Source organism: Chlorocebus sabaeus, chromosome 10 (genome assembly GCF_047675955.1).
Source record: "Chlorocebus sabaeus isolate Y175 chromosome 10, mChlSab1.0.hap1, whole genome shotgun sequence".
Classification (NCBI taxonomy): Eukaryota; Metazoa; Chordata; class Mammalia; order Primates; family Cercopithecidae; genus Chlorocebus; species Chlorocebus sabaeus.
In genome coordinates, this window is record NC_132913.1 from 95406643 (window position 1) to 95433343 (window position 26701).

Genomic DNA, 26701 nt, shown 5'->3' on the forward strand with positions numbered 1-26701 from the left:
GGCAGAAAAAGTAATCGAATTAAACTTCCTCTAAATATGATAAGTTTGGGGCTCTTAAAGCCAGGCACAAAGAACCAGGTTAGAGTGAGCTGTTAAGTAAATGGATGCATTGAGCTCTAGCTGCCCCGCCCACAGGGTGTTTGATAAGCTGTTGATTGCCTCGATCACTTTACTACCCAGGCTGACAACTGATTAAGCTGCTTACGGGGCTCCAGGGGCTAACGGCTTGGCCACCAGGAATACCCCTGCCACTGATTTCAGTAAGCTGCTTGGCATGGATAGTTTGATTATTAAAGGAGGAAAAAAAGAAAAGGGGGTGGAGGGAAAGACAGCAGGGTATAGGAAAGCCTTAAAAAGCAGGCTCTACGATTGCAAATGGATACATTACTTTGACACCCTAAAATGAATATGGAATTACTCTGATTCTTTCTCTTCGTCAGATATCGAAACTCACGTTTGAAAGGTTCCTTCAAAGAGTACTCACTTTGGAGCCCACCTATTCTATTTTAAACCAGCTTTACAAGAATGTTCAGTGCCTTTAAACATACTTCTCAAACGATAGAGTCTGTGTCCTCAGGCACTATGATCAGGTAGACTCCAGAAAACAGATAAATGTATAACAAGTGTTTTAACCAATTCTTCCCCTTGAACAACAATTTTAAGTAAAAATATACCTCTTTCCACCCTTGCCAGCAGACCACTGCTGCCTGACTATGTAGTAAAGATCAGGCAGGACCGAAGAAGTTGGGAGAGCTGGTATGTGCAAATAGGTTTCAACTTGACACATAAATGGAAATGAAAACCTTAGTCTTTTCTTAGACCTCTCCAACTAAATGCTCTAACATCATGTCTGCCATTTAATTTAAAATAACTTTCTGGCAGGGAGCAGAGGCTCACACCTGTAATCCCAGCTCTTTGGGAGGCTGAGGCAGGTGGATTACTTGAGTCAGAAGTTCGAAACCAGCCTGGCCAACATGGTGAAACCCTGTCTCTACTAAAAATGCAAAAATCAGACGGGCCTGGTGGCACACGCTTGTAATCCCAGCTACACAGGAACCTGAGGCACGAGAATTGCTTGAACTCAGGAGGGCTGAGGTTGCAGTGAGCCAAGATCACACCACTGCACTCCATCCTGGGCAACAGAGTGAGACTGTCAAATAAATAAATAAATAAATAAATAAATAAATAAATAAATAAATAAACTTTCCTAGCTCTGGGGGGACAAAAAGAACATAAAATTCTTAAGTTATTAAGTTAAAAGACACAAAAAATCCTTGAAAAGTAATTTAAAGTCAAAAAAATGACTGAAGTTATTATGAGTATGGTTTTTAAGTTGACCTAAATTCTTCTGGATAAAAAAACCAGAGAGGAAAACAACAACGAAAGAACAGAATCACAGCAGTTTGAGACACACTGAAAGTTGTCACAATTATTATTATTTGTTAATAAACTCTTGAAATAATCATTATCTAGTGTCCAACAGTTCTTAGGAGTGAGTTGTCGATTTAAATGATTAACCAAAGCTTAACATATTTAGAATTTTGGGCTGAACACACAAGAGGCCAGTTTCTTCCTAGCTGCTAATCTGGTCAATCATTAAAAGTACAAGTGTGGCCAGGCGTGGTGGCTCACGCCTGTAATCCCAGCACTTTAGGAGGCTAAGGTGGGCAGATCACTTGAGGTCAGGAGTTCGAGACCAGCCTGGCCAACGTGGTGAAACCCCATCTCTACTAAAAATACAAAAACTAGCCAGGTGTGGTGGCACATGCCTGTAATCCCAGCTACTCAGGAGGCTGAGGCAGGAGAATCCCTTGAACCCGGGAGGTGGAGGGTGCAGCGAGCCAAGATCACGCCACTGCACTCCAGCCTGGGCAACAGAGCAAGACTCTGTCTCACAAACAAAAGAAAAAAAAAGTACATGTGCTAATAAAAGTATAAAAGGATGATTTCAACTCTTACATGCTCTGTTATGTTTTACTAAACTTTAAAAGCCATTCAACTTTTTGGCTTGAGCACAAGTCAAGGGCTTAACACATTCAATGCCTTTTACATCTTTTCATACAAATTTTTAATTGGTAAAAGTCACACACCATAAAATTTACTCTTTTAAAGTAAACAGTTTAGTGGTTTTCAGAATATTCACAAGACTGTACAACCATCACTGCTGTCTAATTCCAGAACACTTTCATTAGCCTCCAAAGAAACTCTTTATCCATGAGCAGGCACTCCCCATTTCTTTGCTCTCCCCAGGCCCTGGCAACCACTAACGTACTTTCTGTCACAATGGATTTGCCTATTCTAAACATTTCATGTAAATACAATCATACAGTATGTATTCTTTTCTGTCTGGCTTCTTTTACTTAGCATGATGTTTTCAAGAGTTATCCATGTTGTAGCATGCATCAGTACTTCACTTCTTTCTATGGCAGAATAATATTTTATTATACGGCTACAAAACATTTTGTTCATCCATTCATCAGCTGATGAACATCTGGGTTGTTTCCACTTTTTTGCTATTATGAATAATGCTGCTCTGAACATTTGTGTACAGGTTTTTCTGTGGACATATGTTTTCAACTGTCTTGGGTATATACCTAGGAGTAAAATTGTTGGGTCATATGGTAACTAACTCTATGTTTAATTTTTTAACTGTTTCCAAAGTGGCTGATGTACTTTGCATCCCATCGCAATGTATAAGAGCCCCAGTTTCTCTACATCCTTGCCAACATTTGTTATTTTCCTATATATCTTTTTATACTAAGTTTTCCTCCCATTCTGAATAAGAATTATCAGGGTTTGTGATGAAAACTACCCCAATGATGGCAGAATACAGTGCAAAGACCAAAGTCGACAAAGAGAGTTCTCCAGGAAAACAACGAAAATGAAACAGCCCCTCTGAGTGCTTACCTGCTGCAGGTCGGCGAGGGAGTACAGGTGGATCTGTTGAAGGAGGTATTCTCTGGGGAAAATTCTGAAAACAAGGGCAGATAGACAAGTGAACTGTGGTGCTGCCATAACACACATTTTTCTGATAAGTTTCAAAGTCTCATTCAAGAATTCCTTTCCTCTGCCCTCTCCACTTTCCACCTATACTTTTCCTCCTAAGCCTTCTGAGAAATATCTTTTTCTCAGATATTTTTCTTCCCAATACAGATACCAGAATGGAGGTAAAAGTTTGATCTTTGACTTCTAATGTAATCTTAAGAGCTACAAGCACTGTGTAGTGGCCCAGGCCTGAGGACCAGAACATCAGGTTTCTTGTACCAGCTGTGTTCATAATAAGCTGTGTGATCTCTTGCCAAGTCCTCAAATGCCCACCTGGCTTCAGCTTCTTCACGCAGAATGAGGGTGGTTTAATGTGATGTCTCTAAATATCTTTCTAGCTATATTATTCTATATCTAAATATACTGATTTTGGATTTCAGAAAAATTGGAGTGGCCACTCGTGTCTAGAGGCTTCTATGGCTTTCATTAATGAGGAGGAGTGATACTGAATATCACATTAATGAACTATCCTCTCATATGTATAGTGATGGTAGTTTTAGAACCTCTGTACAAATGAGAATAATGGGACAAGACATTTTAAATTAGGACTCTTCAACAAAGTCCAATATCTTTAGCTGCTGTCTGTTCACAGCATCTGGATAGATGATAATGAATGAACAGAAAAAAAACCCCGTTATGGGCAAGCAAACAGGTTACCAAAGTGTAGATGACTGGAAAACAACATACACACAAACTAAACCCAAAACAAAATCCATGATACTAGCATTTTCCTCTTTGTCTTATTTGGTACTATGCAATTTTCTTGGGTCTTAAATGAAAGAAACCACCAATTTATCCAATTCACATTTATGACTATTCATTATATGCCAAGCACTATGCCAGGCATTAGGAAGACAGCCCCAGTATGAGGCCAAGGAGCATAAAGTCAAGTGAGGGAAAGACACAGAAGCTGATAATTACAATACAATGTGGTAATTGAAAAATGATAAAGAGTTATGCATGGGGTACATATTTTTTGAGTAGTCTAACACGGTGGATTCCAACCCTGGCTGTCTATTAGAATCACTTGGAGACCTTTTAGAAAACAACAGGGTATATGCCTGGGTAGAGCTCATAAATCAGTGTTAAAGAAAACAAACACTCTCTTGGTGATTAGTATAGTCAAGGTTTAGAACCACTGGCCTAATAATCTTGCTCATTGGAAAAATCATTATTCAGTCTTTCAATTAAGTATGCATTAGTTGCCAAATCCTAGATATTAAATCATTCATCCTTCCATCCATCCAATATTGATTAAGCACAGACTGCATATCGGGCACTGTATTAAGACTACTGAAAATGGAGCACTGAACCAATTAGACGAAGTCCTGACTGGACGGAGGACTGGGGTAGGTGTATTCTAGTAAGGACCTCTCCTGGAAAGTAGGAAAGTCGCTGAAGAATTCTGCTGGAAAGCACTGTTTCATCCACAGGAATGAGACAAGTGACAAGGGCATTATATTCTGGGAAACTGAATGCAGTTCCTAAGGCTGGGCTCCCTTCACCTCTAATGGTTCAGGGCTGCACTTGTGACAGGAAGCAGAGCACAGGCCCAGCACAGCTGGGTAGGGCATAGGAAAAGTACTCAATTCCTTCATGTAGGATTAGGTTCTCCACAGGAAGGCCCCTGTCATGAAAGATAGACCATGGTCCCTGGAGGAACCATGAGATGTAATCAACCTCCATTTTCAAAAACACAAACACATGACAAAAATGATCAAGGGATGTCTTCCGAAATTCAAGGCCAGGACTTTCTGACTCCAAAGGCCTCCACTCCTTCTAATTTCTTGGGGCTAGGGGTGGGGGAAGGAGGGAGGTAGGTTTGAGCTGACCATCTAATTTAGTAATATCATGCACATCTCTTCTGGATGGATGTTTATTACTGTAGTTTAGGCCGGTAGCGGTATAGAGCCACTGATGCTTTTTGAAGCAGGAAAGCCACACTGGTATGTCTCTGAAGGCAGCAGGGAGGGTGGAGAGACTACAGACAGGTGACAAAGCATGTGAGAGTCTGTTCTAGGGTAGACAAGCGGACAGTGAAAGGAATGAGTGGGTAGATGCCGGAGACTTTTTGGAAGAAGTGAGAACATTGGGAATAAGTGAAAAAGGAGAAGGGGGTCTAAGATGACCCTGAAGTATAGAGCCTGGGGATCAGAATGGTGATGCCATTGGCCAACTGAGGGTAGGTTTCCAGGGGAGGGAATAAAAAACTGAGCTTCCTATGTGCCGAATATCCAGTGCCTGTGTGGGGAACGACAAGCATGGATCTGGGCCTGAGATGTAGAAGACTCAGGGCACTTCTGATGGGAGCACAGAGCGGACAGCTGAAGCCATGGGAATGGAGGGAATGGAGTGAGGAAAAACCTGAATGGGAAGGTGGCTGAACCCAGATGAGGGTTGTTTGTTTTTACTTTGTTTACCTTACAATCTAGAACTATCTAAAAGTGTACTTTGGTAGTCTGCAATTTTCTCATTATATTTTGAAAAGTATGTTTTTGAAAATAACCAGAATGTTCACATATGCTTCCACAGTTTTTAACATTTCTCTGTATTTGTAAAATGTTCATACCTTCATACTCTTTAACCAGCTTCCCTTAATGCTTACATCTTACCCAACCATGGCATATTGATCAAAAATAAGAAATTAACATTATGCAAATTATAGACTTTATTCAGGTTTCACCAGTTGTTTCACTAATGTCCTTTTGCTGTTCCAGGATCCAAGGACCCAAACTTCTCTGCAGGAAAGGAAAACTAGGGCAGTCTTTCAGTGGGACTCAAGGGGAGCAGGGTATGACAATATGAGAGACAGAGGATGTTTAGGGGTGACTAAATGGAAGGAATAATCTTACTGAAAGGTAAATGCTTAATAATGAAATCCCTTAAATAAAGTAAAATGAAAGCAATGTGGCAGCAGTGCTAAGAAATGGAGTCCAGTAAGCAGGCTGCAAAATCATTTCGAGACTAGCTCCTGCCTCTTCTTCAGGTTTGTAGAAACATAGGTCAGCTGCAGAAAGAGTTAAAAGGAAGATGAAATGATCTATGGCAGGGACAAATGCAGGAGAGCATATCTGTAATGTTTCGCTACTTAAATATCTTTTCTGCTTTAAAATTCTAAAATTTTTATGATTAGGGATATACAGGATATCACACTTATTTACAAATTTACAAACCAAATCATACTGGCATACTCTTCCTGGAGTACTATGCCCAGTTGGTAATCATATAGTCAACAAGTACTTACTGAGTGTCTAAAATAAGGCATTGTGTTACGTGCCAGAGATGAATACTTCAATGAATACAACTGTTGAACAACAAAGAGAATTTCCAATTTCTTCTTACTAGGTAGGGTCCTTCTTGCTTCCAAACACTATTCATTATTCTTCTTACAAAAATTAACCAACTTTGGTCACAATCATCTCTAATATTCCTTCAACATTATTTGTACAGTAAGCTAAAGTGGCTATGTATTTATTTAATGTTTCTTTGTGTATATATATTTCACATATGTTTATTTTCTCTCTCCTTTTATATGAGATTCTAAGCCCCTCCAGAAACACTTCCTCTACTGTCTTCTCCATCACGCTTCAATGTCTAATACTATAATTTACATGAAGTCAGTCATAACAGACACAAAGAACTGGAAAATGCAATATATGCAGGAAAGATAAAGGAACCCAGCTTATTGTGTCTGGAGAAGATGTTGTGTCCAAGAGATTTAGTGGTGGCCATTAAAAATAAAGACTTTTAAGAGAGATAATGCCAATCATCTTTTTTTCCTCCCTGGAGGACGGGAGTTGTAGTATGAAAGCACTAAAGTCAAATATGGTAATATATTTCCTGAGAGGGAAGACTGGTAGGTATTAAAATGCATCTCTTATAGTAATGCTTTTTAATGTAAATAAAAGAAGAAAAAGGTTTTTTGGCAGCTGTTTAGAGATAGGGACTCAGTCTTCTGCTTAGAGGAGGTAAGGATTTCCAAGGCAGAGCCAGATAACTTACGCTCACTGCCATTTATTCCTCTTTCCCCTAAGGCAGACTGAATTTGCAAGACATTCTCTAAATATTTTCTTTAGGAAGACCAAACACAGGGAAACTCAGGGTAAATATGGACCTAAAAGCCAAGCTTGGGAAAGCGTGGGCTGCGGCAACTTCCCATCTGGGTGGCTCCAAGGGCTTTCCTCTGCTGTGGCTGAGGTCCTACAAGTGGGCCTGACGGGAGTCCTTTAGGAAATGAATGGGAAAAGTAGATTCCCAGAGCCAGTTTGCCTTAAACTCTGATTAGTAGAAAGGGGTCTGAAAAACAGGACTAAGGAAGAGGAGTTGTCTTGGTGGGGGAAAGGGTAGCTCAGATGTTGGAACTGTCTTTGGAAGGCTCAAGTGGAGTCACCTGTGAGTCCAAGTGCGTGATTTGTGGGCCCCCAGCTTATAGGTTTTAGGTGAAGCCCTGAGAAAAAGTGATAGCCCAGGGGGGCACATGCTGGGACATGAGAAAAGACTGGCTCCGAGTGAAACAGTACTATTAATATTTAGGAGTAGATAAACAGGAAGAGGACTGGGAAGGAGTAGGTTGACAGGGAGGAGAAAGAGCAGAAGAGCCAGCACCAGGGAAGCCAAGGAAGGAGATAATTTCATGAAGGAACAAGGTGGTCAATGGCATCAACAGTAGTGGAGAGGTCAGATAACGTGAGGAAGACTCTCATGAGGCCTGGAAAGTGCCTGCTGGCAAGCAGGAGTCCATCAGTGACCTCAGACAGGGTGGTTTCAGTGGAGGGGGAGGAAAGACTGGAGAGGGGTGAGGATTGTGGGTTACTCTTTTATGAAGTCAACTTTAAAGAAAAGGAGGGAAATCAGGCCACAGCTAAAGAAGGATGTAGGACTAAGAAAGGATTTTTTTACTCAGGAGGCTGAGGCAGGAGAATGGCGTGAACCCGGGAGGCGGAGCTTGCAGTGAGCTGAGATCCGGCCACAGCACTCCAGCCTGGGCGACAGAGTGAGACTCCGTCTCAGAAAAAAAAAAAAAAGAAAGAAAGGATTTTTTTTTTTTTTTAACATAAGAGAGACTTGGGCATACTTAAACGCTAACATTAAGAAGCTACTATAGAAACAAAAGCAGAAGACACAAAAGTAGAGATAATTGATGAAGCCTGGCCTTCAAAAGGCCTAAAGGAAATGGGATGTGGACCCAGCTGGAAGCTCTTTCAAATACACACATTTGCACATGTGCCTGTGCGTGCAGGAAAACATACACACACACACTTCCCCCACGGTGCACGCGTGCACGCACACACACAGACACTCCCTACACACAGTATTTTATTAACTGAAACGGTTCAAGTTGTTACTAAAATGTTATATAAAAAAGATTAATAATTACTCAATGGGGCACAGTGGCTCCCACCTGTAATCCCAGCACTTTGGGAGGGTAAGGTGGGAGGATCACTTAAGCTCAGAAGTTTGGGACCAGACTGGGCAACATAGCAAGACCCCGTCTCTACAAAAAATACAAAAATTAGCTGGGGGTCCAGGAGCAGTAGCTCACACCTGTAATCCCAGAACTTTGGGAGGCCAAGGTGGGCTGATCATCAGAGGTTGGGAGTTCGAGACCAGTCTGATTAACATGGAAAAACCCCATCTCTACTAAAAATACAAAAAAATTAGCTGGGCATGGTTGCGCATGACTGTAATCCCAGCTACTCAGGAGACTGAGGCAGGAGAATCGCTTGAACCCAGGAGGTGGAGGTTGCGGTGAGCCGAGATTGTGCCATTGCACTCCAGCCTGGGCAATAAGAATGAAACTCTGTCTCAAAAAAATAATAATAATTAAAAATAAAATAAAAATAAAAATAAAATAAATTAGCTGGGGGTAGTGGTGAATGCCTGTGGTCCCAACTACTCAAGAGGCTGCAGCAGGAGGATCAATTGAGCCCAGGAGGTTGAGGCTGCAGTGAGCCATGATCATGCTACTGCACTCCAGCCTGGGTGACAAAGCAAGATCCTGTCTCAAAAAAAAAAAAGTAATTACTAATTTATTAAATTTAACCCATAACCTTCATTATATTAAGAACCAAAAGCTACAAACTAACTGAAGGTTATCTGGTTTAGCAGTCCTTTAGTAAACAGGATCCTTGTTGCAGATGAGGCTGCTGTGTTTAGGGCCTTCTGTGCATTAACTGACCTCACTGTATTGCAGGGCTATTAATCATCATGTCTGGCAGCATTTCTGCAGTGGGCAGCCCTGCTTATACCAATGCAAGCCCTGACACCAGAGCCAAAGAATAAATAAGAAGAGTGAACTCCACACTTCACTCACCCATCAAAGGAAACAGTATCACTAGCAGGTAGCACTACCGAGTTTCCTGGTAGCAAAAAACATTGAAGAAACATGCTAGAAGATCATGAAAACCAACTAGCACGATCGCTTCTAGTGCTAACATTTTCTATTTTATCATCTTCAGAATCGCCTGACACACTGGGAAGGTAACTTAGGCTTCATTTATAGATTGCTCTAATGAGAAAGGTGAGAAAAGATGAAAATTAAAAAGGAAAAAGGTCATATATGATTCAGAGCCTTTATATGATGTAGCTGGTACTTGGGGTTAAAAATGCACAGATAATTGCCTATGAAATCAAAGGCAGTAATCTTAACAAAAAGGTAGAAGGGCCTCATTCCATTTTGTTCCATGACATTAAGTCAAATAAATCAAGACTCATTTAACTTGACTAATTTCTGAGAAGTTCAACTCAGCTCCCACCAAGCCCCAGTGCTCACGAGAAAAAAGGGATTGGGTCAGGCTCTGAAGTAGGCAGACCCTTTGCAAAGTTCTGATAGATTTGATAATATTACCATTTTCCTGAAGCTCAGTTCTTAGAGATGCACAACCGGCATTTAAAGACTCAATGATTAAAATGAGGGAAAAATTTGCAATGGAAATATCTTAGACAGGCTTTAAAGAAAAGACCCACAACACACACACATGTAAAATTAAAATGATAGCACAACACCAAAAGCAAACTCCACAATTTGATTCTAAATGATAAGGGTTTAAATAAAGAATATGGATAAAGATGCATAAGGAATAATTTTAAAAGGAAAACCATTTATTCACGTAGTTTTACTGTCTTCCAAGAATATGTGCTCCAGGGTAGGTAATTTGTATTAAGTTGAGATGGCCAGTGTCTTTCCTTTGGAGGGCACATACACCCACACCGAAATCAGCAAAAAGCACTACGAAGCATCCCCAGGGAGATGCAATTTGGTGTTCTTGATATGAGCTGCAAACTCTTCCTGAAATAGTTACATTAGGCTGGATGTGGACAGGACTTGTATGTCCAGCCATACTCTGAGCTAATGGAAAAACAATTTTAAATCAAAGGCACATATTTCGATAGCAGCCCAAGTGAAAGAAACAAGCTTCAATCACTTTTCTAGGTACCTCATTTTGATAATCTCATTGGCTGAAAAAATGGCAAGATTGCACCAGATATTATATCTTGGCAGGTAGTTACAGGAAATAAGGGTCTCTTTTACCTGCTCATTCAGAAATCGTACTTAAGTTTCTTAGCAACAATCTAAAGCCTCGAGTAGAAATATTTGGGATGTAATTTTAATTGTGATTATTGTGGCATCTGATTATAAAAATGATAGATTATATCATAGCTGTTATATACCTAGCTCAAATTCTTATGGTGTTTAACAGTTGCAAGAATATAACACTTGTCCTGCAATGAGTTTTATTTTTGTTTTCTCTTAGAAAATTATTTTAGAGGCTGGGCACGGTAGTTCACATCTGTAATCCCAGCACTTTGGGAGGCCAAGGTAGGTGGATCACCTAAGGTCAGGAGTTCGAGACCACTCTGGTAAACATGGTGAAACTCTGTTTCTTCTAAAAATACAAAAGAAAAAAGTTAGCTGGGTATGGTGGCTCACACCTGTAATCACAGCTGCTAGGGAGGCTAAGGGAGGAGAATCACTTGAACCCAGGAGGTGGAGGTTGCAGTGAGCCAAGATTGCACCATCGCACTCCAGCCCAGATGACTGAGTGAGACTTCGTCTCAAAAAAAAAAAGGAAAAAAAAGAAAATGATTTTAGAGAATTTATATATTTCATTTAATCTCAGAGAAAATAACATCCTGGCTTTTTGAAAGATCTCTGAGTAAATAAAGAACTATGAATCTATGCAGATTAGTAAAATTAACATATAACTTCCCAGAGTTCCTTTTGGAAGTTTTCAAATCTGTTTAGTCATGAATGACACTGCAGACAGTCTGTAGCACCCTTTTACAGTGCTGATACTGGTATATATATAATTTGCTGAATTAGATCTCTGGGGAAAAAGAAGGGAAAGGGAGGAGCTATTAGGATATCAGGAAGATAGATGACTTGAAAACCACACTTTTAGAAGTCATCTAATGGAAAAGAATTCTTGAAGTAGAATGGGAAGAATGGTTGCTATCAAAACTACCAAAATGACCTCCTTTATTTCTGAGTCCTGATAGATTCTGCAGCTAATCTGTTAAGGCTGAAGCCCCAGCTGCAGCTAATGAAATTTTTAACTAGCTAACTGGAAAAGTAGCCACAAAAGTCTGAGTAACCTTAAATCTTACAGAGAACATAAAGAGTTGTTTTCATTTACTGAGCTTAAAGAAGTGTTATCAGCAAGTTTGAAGAGCTAATACTTACTGGTCTTTAATGAGACTAATTTAGTGCTAATATTTTTGCTAAAATAGACTTATTCTTCTAAAATTCAGTATTAACCAGACTTTGCACATTTCAGTCTCAGATTTTGCTTGTAAGATATTCCTCATATGCAGTTCAGAGACACTGCAACTCCAGTCTGTGTAGATTGTGCTTTTAGAGTTAGGCTGCCCTGGTCAGGCAGGGTGGCTCATGCTTGTAATCCCAGCACTTTGGTAGGCTGAGACAGAGGATCCCTTAAACCCAGGAGTTTGAGTGGAGCCCTAGCAACATAGTGAGACCCTGTCTCTACAAAAAATAAAAAATACAAAAATTAGGTGGGCATGGTGGCACACACCTGTTGTCCCAGCTCTCAGGAGGCTGAAGTAGGATTGTTTGAGCTTGGGAGGTCGAGGCTGCAGTGAGCTGTGGTCATGTCACAGCACTGAGCAACAGTGATACCTTGTCTCAAAAAGAAAAAAAAAAAAAAAAAACAGAAAATTCTGCCCTAAGAGACATGTTCTTAATAAACTGCCCTCCCAGATCAAGTGTATTTGATTTACAACAGCATGCAATCTTTTCTCTCTGTATTAGATAATCCTTCTACCTAATATATTTGATTTTTTAGGGGGTGAGGGGAGAAGAGGGGGTGTTGATATGAAATGATTCTACCAGCTCATTTAGTATTAGATTGCTCATAAAATCTTTTGTTGAGTACACTGAATAATCCCCACCTACTTCTTCCATGATCAATGACATGTAGGTATGCTCACATATCAAAACACCATTTTCACTCATTTCATGATGTTTAGACAAATATTTACTAGCATAAAAAAGATGTTCACAATATACTAAGTGAAATGGTTAAGGATAATATGTACAGTATACACTTTCAGGCCTGGGTGCGGTGGCTCACACCTGTAATCCCAGCACTTTGGGAGGCTGAGGTGGGCGGATCACAAGGTCAGGAGATCGAGACCCTCCTGGCTAACATGGTGAAACCCCGTCTCTACTAAAAAAACAAAAAATTAGCCAGGCGTGGTGGCGGGCACCTGTAGTCCCAGCTACTCCGGAGGCTGAGGCAGGAGAATGGCATGAACCTGGGAGGCGGAGCTTGCAGTCAGCCGAGATCGAGCCACTGCACTGCAGCCTGGGTGGCAGAGTGAGACTCCATTACAAAAAACAAACAAACAAACAAACAAACAAACAAACAACAGCTTTCCTGGGGAAAAATCATCTGCAGAGGAAAAGGTCTGGGAGGATATGCATCAAAGTGGTAGGATACGGGTGGCTTTCTTATTTTTGTTTTCTATGATGAACAGTATTCTTTTGTAATAAGAGAAAAAATAAGTTTGGCCAAATTGAGCAGAATCTTCCTTCATTTAATTAATTTATTCAACAAGTATTTATTAGCCCCCACAATATGTATAGCTCTAAGCAGTGAATATAACAGATAAAAAGTCATGACCTTTCGTAGCTTACATCTAGTAGAAAGGGCAGAGCCAGTGCATGTGGCTGCATAGTTTGAACAAAGCAAAACGTCTACATTCACACCTGACGGCCTAAGAGATGGAGACAGACAAAATAAAATAGCAGGTTTTACACTAAAAAGTAAGCAGAGAAAGAAGACAGAAGGCATGTGTGGTGGACAGTGGGGTGCAAACAGACACTGTGTTGCCATTTAAAACAGAGTGGTCAAGGATGCTTCATCAAGTGATGGCTGCTCAAAGACCTAAAGGAGTTAGGAAGCAAGCTTGGTTTCACACTGAGAAACTGATAAAAAAAAGAAAAAGGAAAAAACAAGGAAGCAATCTCAGCAGTTAGAGGGAACGGAAAAGCAAGGATGGAAACTCAGGTAGCAGCCAGCTTGGTATGCCCAAGGACCAACAAAAAGGCCAGTATGACTGGAACAAAGTGAATGAGGGGAAAGTAGTGGGTGATGAGGCAGAGAGGTAATGGGAGATGAGACCAGGTATGCCCTGGGCTTTCACTTGGAGCGAGAGGTGAAACTATTCATTTGGGCCAGGAGTGACTCATCTAATTTATACGTTAGCTATAGTCTTAAGAACAGACTGAAGGGGGCTAAGGGTGGTGCAGGAGACCAGTTACTGGAATAATTCAGGCAAAAGGTGACGGTGGACCCCACCTGCAGCAGTGCAAGTGGTGAAAAGTAGATAGATTTTGAAGCTGAAGCTGACAGGGTTTGCTGACTAGATGTAGAATATGAGAGGTGTTTGGTTTGAATTACTGGATGGACAGAGATGCCATGAAGCAAGATGGGAAATACTGCAGGAGGAGTGGTTTGCAATGTGAGTGCGGGTGGGTGGGAATACTAGGAGCTCAGTTTTGGACATATTAAGGTTAAGACGTTATTAGATGGCCAAAGAGCATTCCAACCTTTGGACTTAGCCTCAGCTAAGTGAACTCACTAGAAAGACAGTTTTTTTCTGGTGTAACAAGGGAAGGAGGGAGAAGGCTGTCTTGGTAAATCAAGTGACATTTATGGAGACGGGTCTAAGAGCAGAGTAAGCTGCTAAATTTTGCTTGAAGGAAGAAGAAGCAACAAGAGTCTGTCAGGACACACACACACACACACACACACACACACACACCCCACATATTTTTTTTCTGGTATTCACCAGGACAGTGTTAATAAAAATGGCAATCTTTATAATAGAAATTTCTCACCATTCGGTAAAACTGATATTTCAGTGGGAACTCCTGCTGGATATAATCATAATTTCAAATAAAATGTGAGGCCAAAGACAGGAAGAGATGGCTTAGAAGAATCACTTTGGGTATTCTCTTGAGACTCTCAAGCCAAGCCATTAAATTGCTTCGGAATGGTCTAAGTCAAGGACTTAACCTGACAAACATGTAGGAGCAAATGCTCCCTGAGAACACAATTCTGTCCTAAGCAACCAGGGAAAGAGGCCTAATATTGCCTACTGCCCTTAACTAGTGCTGGAGAGAGATGAGTTTTACATTTATACCATAATGGGTTGTGGATTTGTCAGGCACCCCAAGCCCCCAAATCACATTTTTGATGATTGAGAATGGGAAATACTGAAGCATCCACATAAATTTCCCTGGACTTCAGCACTCAGAAGAGAAAATATGACAAACTGGGATTTCTGAAAATCTAGTCCAAACAGCTGGTGTCAGTCTGTTGATGTTTTTAGCAGTCCAAAGAAAAATTTTAGAGAAAAAAAAAATGTAGAACAATTTCTAAATCTACTTGATTTTAAAAAGCTGTTTGATTTCTAAAGCAGTTTGCCTGGTTTTTTTTCTAGTATTACTATGTTCTTATGTGAAATGATGGTGAGAAATAGAGGGTCATGTTTTTATTTCTGTTTTGGCTAAAGATATTTATAAGGCAATCCTATAGTTATCTTCGCATTTTTGTTTTAAGTTTACAGGTATGGGACATAGGAAGGTCTGGCAAATTCTGACCTGGAGTAAATGCATTTGCTGGCACTAACCCAATTGTCATGCCTGGTTCTCCACGGCTGATCAAGCTTGCCAACGAGCACAGGAGTGGCTGTCTCAGCGATCCGCCTCCCTGTTCAAGGGACACCACTGTCTGCAACCTCCCTGCCTTCCTTTACACTCTCAGAGTGTAGCATCTTAGAGTCATAGTTCCATTCCTTCCTTCCCTCCCTCCCTCCCTCCCTCCCTCCCTTCCTTCTTTCCTACTTTTTTTGATGTTGTCTCACTCTGTTGCCAGGCTGGAGTACAGTGGCGCTATCTCGGCGCACTGCAACCTCCGCCTCCTGGGTTCAAGTGATTCTCCTGCTTCAGCCTCCTGAGTACCTGGGATTACAGGTGCGCGCCACCACACCCAGCTAATTTTTGTATTTTTAGTAGAGATGGTTTTTCACCATGTTGGCCAGGACAGTCTCAATCTCTTGACCTCGCAATCTGCCTGCCTCAGCCTCCCAAAGTGCTGGGATTACAGGTGTGAGCCATCGCACCCGGCCTCTCTTCTTTTTAAAAAATTATTATTAAATATTTTTAATTGACATATGACTATATGTATTGATAGGGTACAATGTACTATTTCAATACATTATACAATGTATAATAAATCAGGGTAATTAGCACATCTATCATCTCAAACGTTCATCATTTCTTTATGGCAGGAACATTCAAATGTACTCTTCTAGCTATTTGAAAATATACAACAAATTATTGTTAACTATATTCACCCTACAGTGCTATAGAATGCCAGAACCTATTTCTCTAACTGTAATTTGTATTTGTTAACCAACCTCTCCCTAACCCTCTCATCCCTCTACCCTTCCCCACCTTTAGTGACCACTGTTCTACTCTCTATGTGATCCACTTTTTGAGTTCCTGCATATGAATGAGAACATGGAGTATTTGTCTCTGTGCTTGGCTTATTTCACTTAACCTAACATTGTCTAGGCTCATCCATATTGCTGTGAATGACAGGATTTCACACTTTTTTTTTTTTTTTTTTTTTTGAGACAGAGTCTGGCTCTGTCACCCAGGCTGGAGTGCAGTGGCCGGATCTCAGCTCACTGCAAGCTCCGCCTCCCGGGTTTACACCTGCCTCAGCCTCCCGAGTAGCTGGGACTACAGGCACCCGCCACCTCGCCCAGTTAGTTTTTTGTATTTTTTAGTAGAGACGGGGTTTCACCGTGTTAGCCAGGATGGTCTCGATCTCCTGACCTCGTGATCCGCCCGTCTCAGCCTCCCAAAGTGCTGGGATTACAGGTTTGAGCCACCGCGCCTGGCCGATTTCACTCTTTTTTATGGCTGAATGGTACTTCATTGTGTATATTTACCACATTTTCTTTGTCCATTTGATGGACACTTCCACAGTGAATAGTGGGATCCCCACAAACAAGAGGATGCAGCTATCTATTTGACATAATGATTTCCTTTTTTTTTTTGGCTATACACCCAGTAGTAGGATTGCTGGATCATATGGTAGCTGTATTTCTAGTTTTTTGAGGAAGCTCCATGCTGTTTTCCATAGAGTCTGTACTAATTTACATTCACACCAACAGTTTATAAGAGTTCTCTTTTCTCCACATCCTTGCTGGTGGTTGTTATTTTCTGTCTTTTTGATAATAGCCATTCTAACTGGGGTGAGATAGTATCTCCTTGTGGTTTTGATTTGCATTTCCCTGATGCTTAGTGACGCTTTCTCTTCCTTCTAAATACCATCTGCCCCACCTATCTAAAAGGGCTGCTGTAAAGAACAAATAATATATTTAAGGGAAAGTACTTTGTGACTAATGAAATCATAATTATCTTTATATACAGTAAACTATTCTACACATAATTATGATTATTAACAAGCTTTTATTGCACCGCTAGCATGTGTGGTCTTCTATTTTAGGTTTCGAGGACAATCGTGGCTTTTAAGGGCCTTCTGATCTAGCCAGCAAGAGAGGATATATACATAAGGAGATGAAAACCATCCAAGCCCTTAAGTGCCAAATGTGTGGTCCAGATGATCACTGCTGGAAGAGACCAGAGAAGGGATCAGCTACTGAGGACAGGTGGGAAGAGGCAGCACTTGAGTTGGCTTTAAAGTAAGAGAAGCCAAGTCAAGTCGTGTCGAGAGGACCGGGAGGCAGCTGGTGTCAAGGAAATGAGTATGTCACTTTGGCTGGGCTGGGGTGGCTGTGGTCCATCAGGAACACAGTGGAAGATTCTAGCTCGTGGTGTAGTCCACATAGGAACCATGTGGATGTTAAAGTTGTGCATGTAGGTCAGGGTCAGATGACAGAGAACCTTGAAAACCCATCCAAGAGTGTTGCTTTATCCTGTAGGTAGCTGAACTACTCACTGTCTAATAAGACCATTTTACAGTAGTACATATGTTAAAGGGACTGAGGAGGGGTGCCATGGGGAGGTGGGATCCTCAGTTAGAACATTATTAAAATAAAAAAAAAGAAAATTACTAAAATAGCTGGGCACGGTGGCTCATGCCTGTAATCCCAGTACTTTAGGAGGTGGAGGTGGGAGGATCACCTGAGGTTGGGAGTTCGAGACCAGCCTGACCAACATGGAGAAACCCCATCTCTACAAAAAATACAAAATTAGCTGGGTGTGGTGGCACATGCCTGTAATCCCAGTTACTTGGCAGGCTGAGGCAGGATAATTGCTTGAACCCAGGAGGTGGAGGTTGCGGTGAGCCGAGATGGCACCATTGCACTCCAGCCTGGATGACAAGAGTGAAACTCCGTCTCACACACACACATACACACACAAAAGAAAAGAAAATTACTGAAATAAGGTGATGAGAGTAGAGACAAGGGGGATGGCACTGGGAATGAAAAATAAGGGAAGAATTTGACTGGCTTTTAGAGAACCTTAAAGCAAAACTTTTGAACTATGTCAAGGTTCAAACTAGGGGAAAATAAGGCAATAATGCCATGATTAACTGAAACACACCTGACCACATGGATACACACACACACACACACACACACACAGACACACACAGATATATTTTGAGGTCGAGTCTTGCTCTGTCTCCCAGGCTGGAGTGCAGTGGTGCAATCTTGGCTCACTGCAACCTCCGCCTCCCAGGTTCCAGCGATTCTCCTGCCTCAGCCTCCCAAGTAGCTGGGATTACAGATGCCTGCCACCACGCCCTGCTAATTTTTGTAGTTTTAGTAGAGACGAGTTTCACCATGTTGGCTAGGCTGGTCTTGAACTCCTGGCCTCAGGTGACCCACCCACCTCGGCCTCCCAAAGTGCTCGGATTACAAGTGTGAGCTGCTGCGCCTGGCCCACATGGATATATTTTTCACGGAAAAGATAATTTCAATTTGAAGTGGGGATGTACAGTAGGCAGCTGGACATAACAAACTAGTGAGTGATCTCTTCAAGGAAGGGTGCTGGGCCAAACGTTGTCACCTTACAGTCAGTGTCGATTTACAGAGGGACCATGACTCTGTCCCTGCAGATGACAACAAAGTGCCCTGAGAAGGCCCGGTGTGGCAGCTCATGCCTGTAATCCCAACACTTGGGGATGCCAAGGCAGGTGGATCACTTGAGGTCAGGAGTTCGAGTCCAGCCTGGCCAACATGGTGAAACCCTGTCTCTACTAAAAATACAAAAATTAGCCAGGTGTGGTGGCGCATGCCTGTAATCCCAGCTACTCAGGAGGCTGAGGCAGGAGAATCGCTTGAACCTGGGGGGTGGAGGTTGCAGTGAGCTGAGATCATATCACCTCCAGCCTGGGTGACAGAGAGAGACTCTGTCTCAAAAACAAAACAAAACAAACAAACGAACAAACAAAAAAACAACAACAAAAAACCAAGTGCCCTGAGAAACGGGCACCTTCTGCCAGCTCACATAAAGCTGCCACACTGGCTCCTGTCAAGGCTGGAGGATTATGCAGAAGGGCAGCCGAGGTGCTGGGTATTCCTAGTATTAGGGAGCTGGAGGAGGATGTGGAGGCAGTGAGGGCAAGGAGAAGGGGGAGACGTGGACAGGACAGAGTGCAGAGAAGGACAGGGAGAAGGAGGTCTAGGAGAAATGGTGACCAACAATGCCCAGGAAGCCAAAGAAACAAGGGCCTCAGGAAGTCAAGGTGTCAGAGAAGAGTGCAATCCATAGTCAGCCTGCAAGGGGCCACGTCAGAAGTGAGTAGGGCAAAAGGGAAATGGAGACAGTTCTGGGTGCTTAAGATGGGATCTTAGGTGATAGTACCAATAGGGGAGAGGTTTTTTTTTTTTAGTGAGAGGGCAGGTAAAAAAAAAAAAAACCAGAGAGTATGACATTAATTAAGTATGCTAGAAGCAGGGAGGGAGGACTAAGGGGCATGGTCCCTGAAGGATCCAGGTGGATCACTACTGGTGGGCCAGAGTCTGCATCTCATAACTTCTACTGATGCTGTGTGCTCTGCACAGAAAGGCGTGGCAATTCCCTGAATCCCAGGCTCTTGGAGGCCTCCAGGCTCATCTTCCTTTTGCCTCTTCTCCCCTGTTCACCTCCTGGCTCCTCCTGAATTATGATCTGCTTAAAATAAGAGTTATAGCAGCTAATATTTCCTGAGAGCTTTCTCTGTTCTGGGCATTAACTCCCTGAATTCTCGCACTTTCCTTACGAGGTGGTATTGTCTCCAGGTGAGAAAACTGGCTCTGAAAGCTATCAGAGACAGAAATAAGCTCTGAGCTCAGGCAGTCCAACTTAACTCAGAGTTTATAATAAACCACCTCCATTTGTGTCCTCACTTGTTTCTTTTTTCTCAGTTTGCCCCACCTGGGCTTGGTAACCCAGCTCTAATCTTTAGCTCTGTGGTGAGGCTGCTGCTCCAGGTAATGGTCCCTCCCTCAAATCACTGGACTGCAACTGCCAGAGAGGCGCGTTGTAACAGCCTAGCCCAAGCCTTAGGACACCCCAACCCATCTTCTGAGGAACTTTGAAGTCGACCTGGTGTTATTTCTTCTAGTTCTACAAGCCTCTTCATGTCTGTCTTTTGACAGAACCACATCTAGACGTTCGGCATCCTTTGAGATGGACTTCCTGACTGAGTTATGGATCTAGTATCTGAGACATCTGCAAACTCTATTCTTAATATTTAATTACATGGCCTTGGAGTTAAAACCTTAAATGCCTAGGCCCGGGGAACCATGATAAATGAATTAAATGGGCTGTAGATGAGAAAAACAGGGCAGCAATGTGTTATATGCCAAGTGGCCCTGGGTTTGGGGAGACAAACTAGAGCAGAAGAAGTTACGGCAAAGCGGAGAGTCGAGTGTCTAAAGCTGATCTCTGCTACGCAGAATAAGGGAAGCTCTGTGTAATCAGAACTCATTTCCCAAGAGAAACCAGAAAGCTTTACTTTGTGTGTGCATGAAAACTCCTGATTTTTTAAAGTTGGCAACTATTTCACAATTTTGAAATTTGTAGGGCCATCCCCATAAGGCCAAACAAAACATGTCTGCTGGCCAAATCTGGCCTTGAGGCGACACATTCTACTGCTCCTGTGTGTGACATATCCTGCCGTTCCCGTGTTCAGCCAGAGCTGAGGCTCTTCCTAGCAGTTCTTAACGTCCCTCCCAGACATTTCCCTAACAGCTGCCGATCCGGATATGTCCTGACATTGCCATGTATGTCCAGATTTTCCACAGAGTTCTTCATGCACCTTCATGTGTGGACACTGTAAATAATTCTTCTCATGAAAAGTTAACTAGACCTTGAACTAATTCAGCAGGGCCGCCATCTGGGAGTCCTCAGAAACAGTGAATTGTCAGCACTGTAAACATTTTAAGCTTCGGGGAGGACACTGACTTTTTCTAAACTAATCACCCCTGCCAGTCAAAATGTGCAGCATGGGTTCAAGAACAAGGCGTTCATTTAACAACAATAACAAAAACAGTGAGGATGAAAACCGGACAGCCATCATAATGAAAGGCCTAAAAGCAAACTGTGACTTCCCTAATAAGGCGACGGCCAAAGCTGGCTCCCTGGCGGTCGAGCGCCAATACAATTAATCAGTCTGTTTTCAGTTTTCTCACGACAGCAATATTAACAGTTTGCTTTATTCTGTTTATATGGTGCTGACAGGTCTTCGGCATGTTGGGCCTACTTGCTGGAGATTAATGGCCACTCTCATATTGAGGTAAAAACCAGGCAGGAAGAGAATGCCTTTTACGACTAGATAAGAACTAGATTCTCTTGCTTTTTTTTGTTCCCCATCAACTCCTCCCTCTTTTAATTTCTATCAGGGATATATAAGCTTAGTTAAGTCCAGCAAGTTCACCTCAGTGTTTAAACTCCCCCACTTTAGATGTTGTATCCTCAGGTAAAACAAAGGGAGCCTCAGATATTGATTTTGGATAAACTCATTATATATAAAGATATTGGTGACTAACTTTGTTTTTAAGAAGTCAGATTCAGCCTGGGCAATGTGGTGAAAACCCATCTCTACTAAAAACACAAAAATTAGCCAGGTGTGGTGGCGGGTGCCTGTAGTCCCAGCTACTCGGGAGGCTGAGGCAGGAGAATGGCGTGAACCCGGGAGGCGGAGCTTGCAGTGAGCTGAGATCCGGCCACTGCACTCCAGCCTGGGCGACAGAGCGAGACTCCGTCTCAAAAATAAAAAAAAAAATAAATAAAAAAAAAAAAAAAAAAAAAAGAGTGGTTGGCTGAGTGTGGTGGCTGACACCTATAATCCCAGCACTTTGGGAGGCTGAGGTGGGCAGATCACCTGAGGTCGGGAATTCAAGAACAACCTGGCCAACGTGGTGAAACTCTGTCTCTACTAAAAATAAAGAAATTAGCCAGCCGTGGTGGTACATGCCTGTAATCTCAGCTACCCGGGCGGCTGAGGCAGAAGAATTGCTGGAACCTGGGAGGTGGAGGTTGCAGTGAGCCAAGATCACACCACTGCACTCCAGCCTGGGTAACAAAAGTGAAACTCTGTCTCAAAAAAAAAAAGTGTGGCCTGGCTGCAGGAAGTATGGACACCCCAGCAAAACTCTTGGAGGTTATTTCACTAAATAGTCATATTTCAAAATAAATCATCCCTGGTTGTTTAGTGGCTAGAAAAACAATTTTTAAAAATTATATTTTAAATTTTTTAATAAAAAAGATTTAAAAAAATTCAAGACCAGCCCCCTCAACTTACCTCCTCCCTCAAAAACTGTGAAAGTACTACTTGTTACTAGCACACTTTTCTCTGCCTCAGGTTTGAGAGAAATGGTAACCCTAAATAATATTTTAACAACATGTAAGCATAGGAAATCCAAAATAACAAAATTGAAAATAAAGCAGTGCTTCCTCAGTTTCCATAGGAATCAATGTCTCATTGCTGGCTCATAGGGAGATGCCTCCACCCATTTTATGAAAACAGTCACATGGAGAAGCATGCACTGTATAAGCAGAAACTACAGGCCTGGGCCCAGCTAGCGTTCCATCCGACTCTCCCTTGCTCACTCCTTTCTTGACATAGCAGCAGGAGAAGAGGATTAATTCTAGTAGAGAGAATAACAGGGGGTGGCTTTTAAGTGCAATATTTTATCGCATATTTTAAAAGTCAAATATAAGAACAGTCTAGGATAAGAAAGTGATATTAATAGCAATAATAGTATTTACTGTGTGCTTACTATGTCCAAGCACTGTTTTAAGCACTTCAGTTGTGTGAACTCATTTAATTCCCACAAGGGAATGCCTTGAGAGCAAAGTAATAATTTTTGCCGGAAGGGCAGGGTATTTGAGAGTAGAACAATATACTGGGTTAGACTTAGGCAGATCTTGAATTCTATACTTCTATTTTAAATAATTTATCTAACGCAAAGGTTGGATTGAAGAGGGAAGAAATGTTAGGCTAAGGACACTGCAATAGCCTTGAGATTCTCAACCAGGGTAGTGTATTAGAAGTAAACAGGAGAGGAAAGATTTGAGAGTTATCTCAGAAACAGAACCATCTAAAATTTTTTGGACTGATTTGATGGGTCCTTCATTCATTTGCTTATTCACTCAACAACTATTTTTCAGTGTTTTGGATGGGTCAGACATTATGCTAAGTGAAAAATAAGAAGGTAAGAAAAGGCCGGGCGCGGTGGCTCAAGCCTGTAATCCCAGCACTTTGGGAGGCCGAGACGGGCGGATCACGAGGTCAGGAGATCGATACCATCCTGGCTAACACGGTGAAACCCCGTCTCTACTAAAACAATACAAAAAACTAGCCGGGCGAGGTGGCGGGCGCCTGTAGTCCCAGCTACTCGGGAGGCAGAGGCAGGAGAATGGCGTAAACCCGGGAGGCGGAGCTTGCAGTGAGCAGAGATCCGGCCACCGCACTCTAGCCTGGGTGACAGAGCGAGACTCCGTCTCAAAAAAAAAAAAAAAAAAAAAAAGAAGGTAAGAAAAAGAAGACTCTGAAGATGATTCCCTCCCCAAAATTGGGCTACTAGCCATTACTCAGTGGTCTAAAGTGACGCTTAATATACATCCATCCCTCCCTCCATCTAGCCATTCAGTACTTACTGAACACTTACTTTGTGCCAGGCATTGCATTATATAATGGTTATGAACAAGTCCAGGAAAGAAAAATACAGGGAAAAGGGAGAATGAAGGGGAAAAATGCTGTCTTCATTCTCATAGCTTTGGGAATGCCTTGTTTCTAGAACTCCCATTTCTTTCCTGGTGGTCTGGCCATAAGGCACAGTACATGGTGGTAAACCACCAGACTGCTGGGATTGAGTAGAGATTCTTAGTCATCCAAATGAGGAGAGGACCTTCTATTTAATTTCTAAATGTGTGCCTTGATTTGGCATATTTTAAGCAGAGCAAAACATTATACCACAAAGGTATCTAACATGATTCCCATGTACAGATTTTAATATTGTCTAGAAATACAGGCACAAGAAAAATAAGCTCTGAGCAATGCCAAAAGGTACTGAAAATAACAGAACATACTTTGAACATTAAAAATCTTGTATCTGGTTTGGTTGGTAAATTAGTTTGAGACATATAATTCTACTGCCTTCCAAGGAAAGCCCTGATCTTTTAAAATTAAGATATGCCTAGACTTTATAAGAATAAATCCTGACCACTTTCTGTGCTTTCTGAAAAACAACTAGGTAATAGAATGACTACCACTGAGAAGTATTTTGCTTCATGGCAGCTGTCTTTTCATTATTATTTTATGAGAGCTAGTCTAGATATTATATATCCTTCACTATCTACATTTAGTTCTTTTTAGATGCCTGGGGTTATGTCAGTTTCTTTGGATCTAATTGGATCTCAAAACTCCATCACTTCAATACTTTCCAAAGGTTCTTAGGCAGGTAGGCTTACCTCCAAAAACATTAACATGACTAATGCATGCGGCTGGTCATTTCTATTAAAACAGAAAAATTAAAAGGTATTTTTAGAGACTTATGAACGCCATCAACAATTATTTCAAGTATAAGCTAGTTTGTATACGCCAAGGGTGAGACTTTAAATGCCTATAAAATCTGTCTGTAAAAAAGGAATTTTATGAGAGCAGGCACATTTTAGTTTCAACTTTAAGGATCTGAGCCTGCTTTGGACTTGGTGTTCTATGAACTATGAGCTAACTAAGTTACGGGAAAGCAGCCTGCACCCACGGTAAGATGAAAAGGCAGAATCCTGGGCCTGTGCATTTTAATTATAGCTCTACTGCCTGCATCATTGACCAAGTTTGGGTATTTGTTTCTGCACAGAAAATAAGATTTGAGGCCCACACAGTGGCTCATGCCTGTAATCCCAACACTTTGGGAGGCTGAGGCAGGAGGATCGCTTGAGTTCAGGATTTTAAGACCAGCTTGGGCAACAGAATGAGTCTCTGTCTGTATTCTTTAAAAAATAAATAATAATAATAATAATAATAAATATATAAAATAAAATAAAATTTGAATAACCATTTACTTATTTCCCATTGAAAATGCTTTTCAATTATGAACTATTTTAAACATGCTTATTTTTTGCTGATGAGAAACAGGAATTGAAATTGGAAAAAGTATAAAATACTAAATAAGTGACCAATATAGATACTTCCATGATTATTATCTCAAATTAACATATTGGTAAGAGAAGCCTTCACCGTCCTGGGCACTCGATCCGTGGGTGAAAGCCTTCAGTAACGGTGAATGTTATTTTCATTTTGCTTGGCTTAACCAAATGGGGACCTTGGAGTAAAAAAAGTAAAAAGATGAGCCCAGAGAGAGGCTGGCAGTGGAGAGGCGGAGGGAGAGCCACAGAATTAGAGGCGGTCTGTGCTGGAAAGGCCCTTTGGAGATCATCTCACCACCCTCCATGGGCAGGAAAGAAAAACAAACGGGAGCCGTCTGAGATTTATGACTCTTACCTGCGGCGGAGATCCTCTGCCACCGCTGCCCGGCAGCTGAACAAATAGGCTCGGAGCGACTTCAGCCGCTGCCGCAGTCGCAGCACGGCGGCCAGCGGCTCTGCGTGGTGGTACAGCATGGCGTTCTCCTGCTGGATGTCGATGAGCGGCTCCTCGTACACGTACTCCAGAAACTCCTTGGCCTGCTTCGACACCTACAAAACAAGCGTTGTCAGTCAGTCCTGGAGAAGCACCTGGCTCTCCACACCTGCTCAAACTAGGAACCACAGCTGATATATCAAAGGAACACGATTATTTTCTGAATACAGACAAATGAAAAAGTCTGTAGTAGAATTAAATGTAAATTTTGACTTCTCTCTCTTCCAGACATTCAACTGTAAGCTAGGAAGGAATTTATTAATTCTGCATCTTGACTGCAGTGGTGATTATAGGAACCTACATATGTGATAGAAGGGCACAGTATAGTGCCATTACACTGACCCATTAGACCAATGTCAATTTGCTGTTTTTGTTTTTGATATTGTACCTCAGTTGCCTAAGATGTAGCCAAGGGAGGAAACTGTGTGAAAGGTACACAGAACCTCTCTGAATTGTCTATGCAATTTCCTGTGAATCCATGATTATTTCAAAATAAAAAAGGAATTAAGAAGACTGTCTTAATACAAATCCAGATTTTAAAAAATGACATAAATTTATATGTGCATATATATGTATGAATATTCCATAAGACTTTTAAAAAGTAGCCACTTAAAAAATAGGCAAATCAAGGCCGGGTGTAGTGGTTCATGCCTGTAATCACAGCACTTTGGGAGGCTGAGGCAGGCAGATCACTTGAGGTCAGGAGTTCGAGACCAGCCTGGCCAACATGGTGAAACCCTGTCTCTACTAAAAATACAGAAATCAGCCAGGCATGGTGGCACATGGCTGTAATCCCAGCTACTTGGGAGGTTGAGGTGGGAGAATTGCTTGAACTCAGAAGGCGGGGATTGCAGTGTGCCGAGATCATGCCACTGTACTCTAGCCTTGGCAACAGAGCGAGACTCCATCTAAAAAACAAACAAACAAAAAAGAGTAAACCATGTACATATTACAACATTCAAGAGGGATAAAAGGATATTATTTGCAGAATAATCTGACTGACTAGCAAACAAGCT

The 26701-nt window shown here is 41.8% G+C and overlaps 1 protein-coding gene across 5 annotated transcripts in view; it reads right to left on the bottom strand.

Annotated features, from left to right (window-relative positions):
- PLEKHM3 (pleckstrin homology domain containing M3) overlaps positions 1-26701 on the bottom strand; it is a 203323-nt gene that overhangs the window by 79504 nt on the left and 97118 nt on the right. For all 5 annotated transcript variants that reach the window (XM_007966037.3, XM_038001652.2, XM_038001653.2 and 2 more), the window contains 2 exons: positions 25548-25741; positions 2908-2971 (listed from right to left, as the gene is read on the bottom strand). In XM_007966037.3, coding sequence (XP_007964228.1) covers positions 2908-2971; positions 25548-25741 — 258 coding nt within the window. The remainder of the gene's footprint in view (positions 1-2907; positions 2972-25547; positions 25742-26701) is intronic.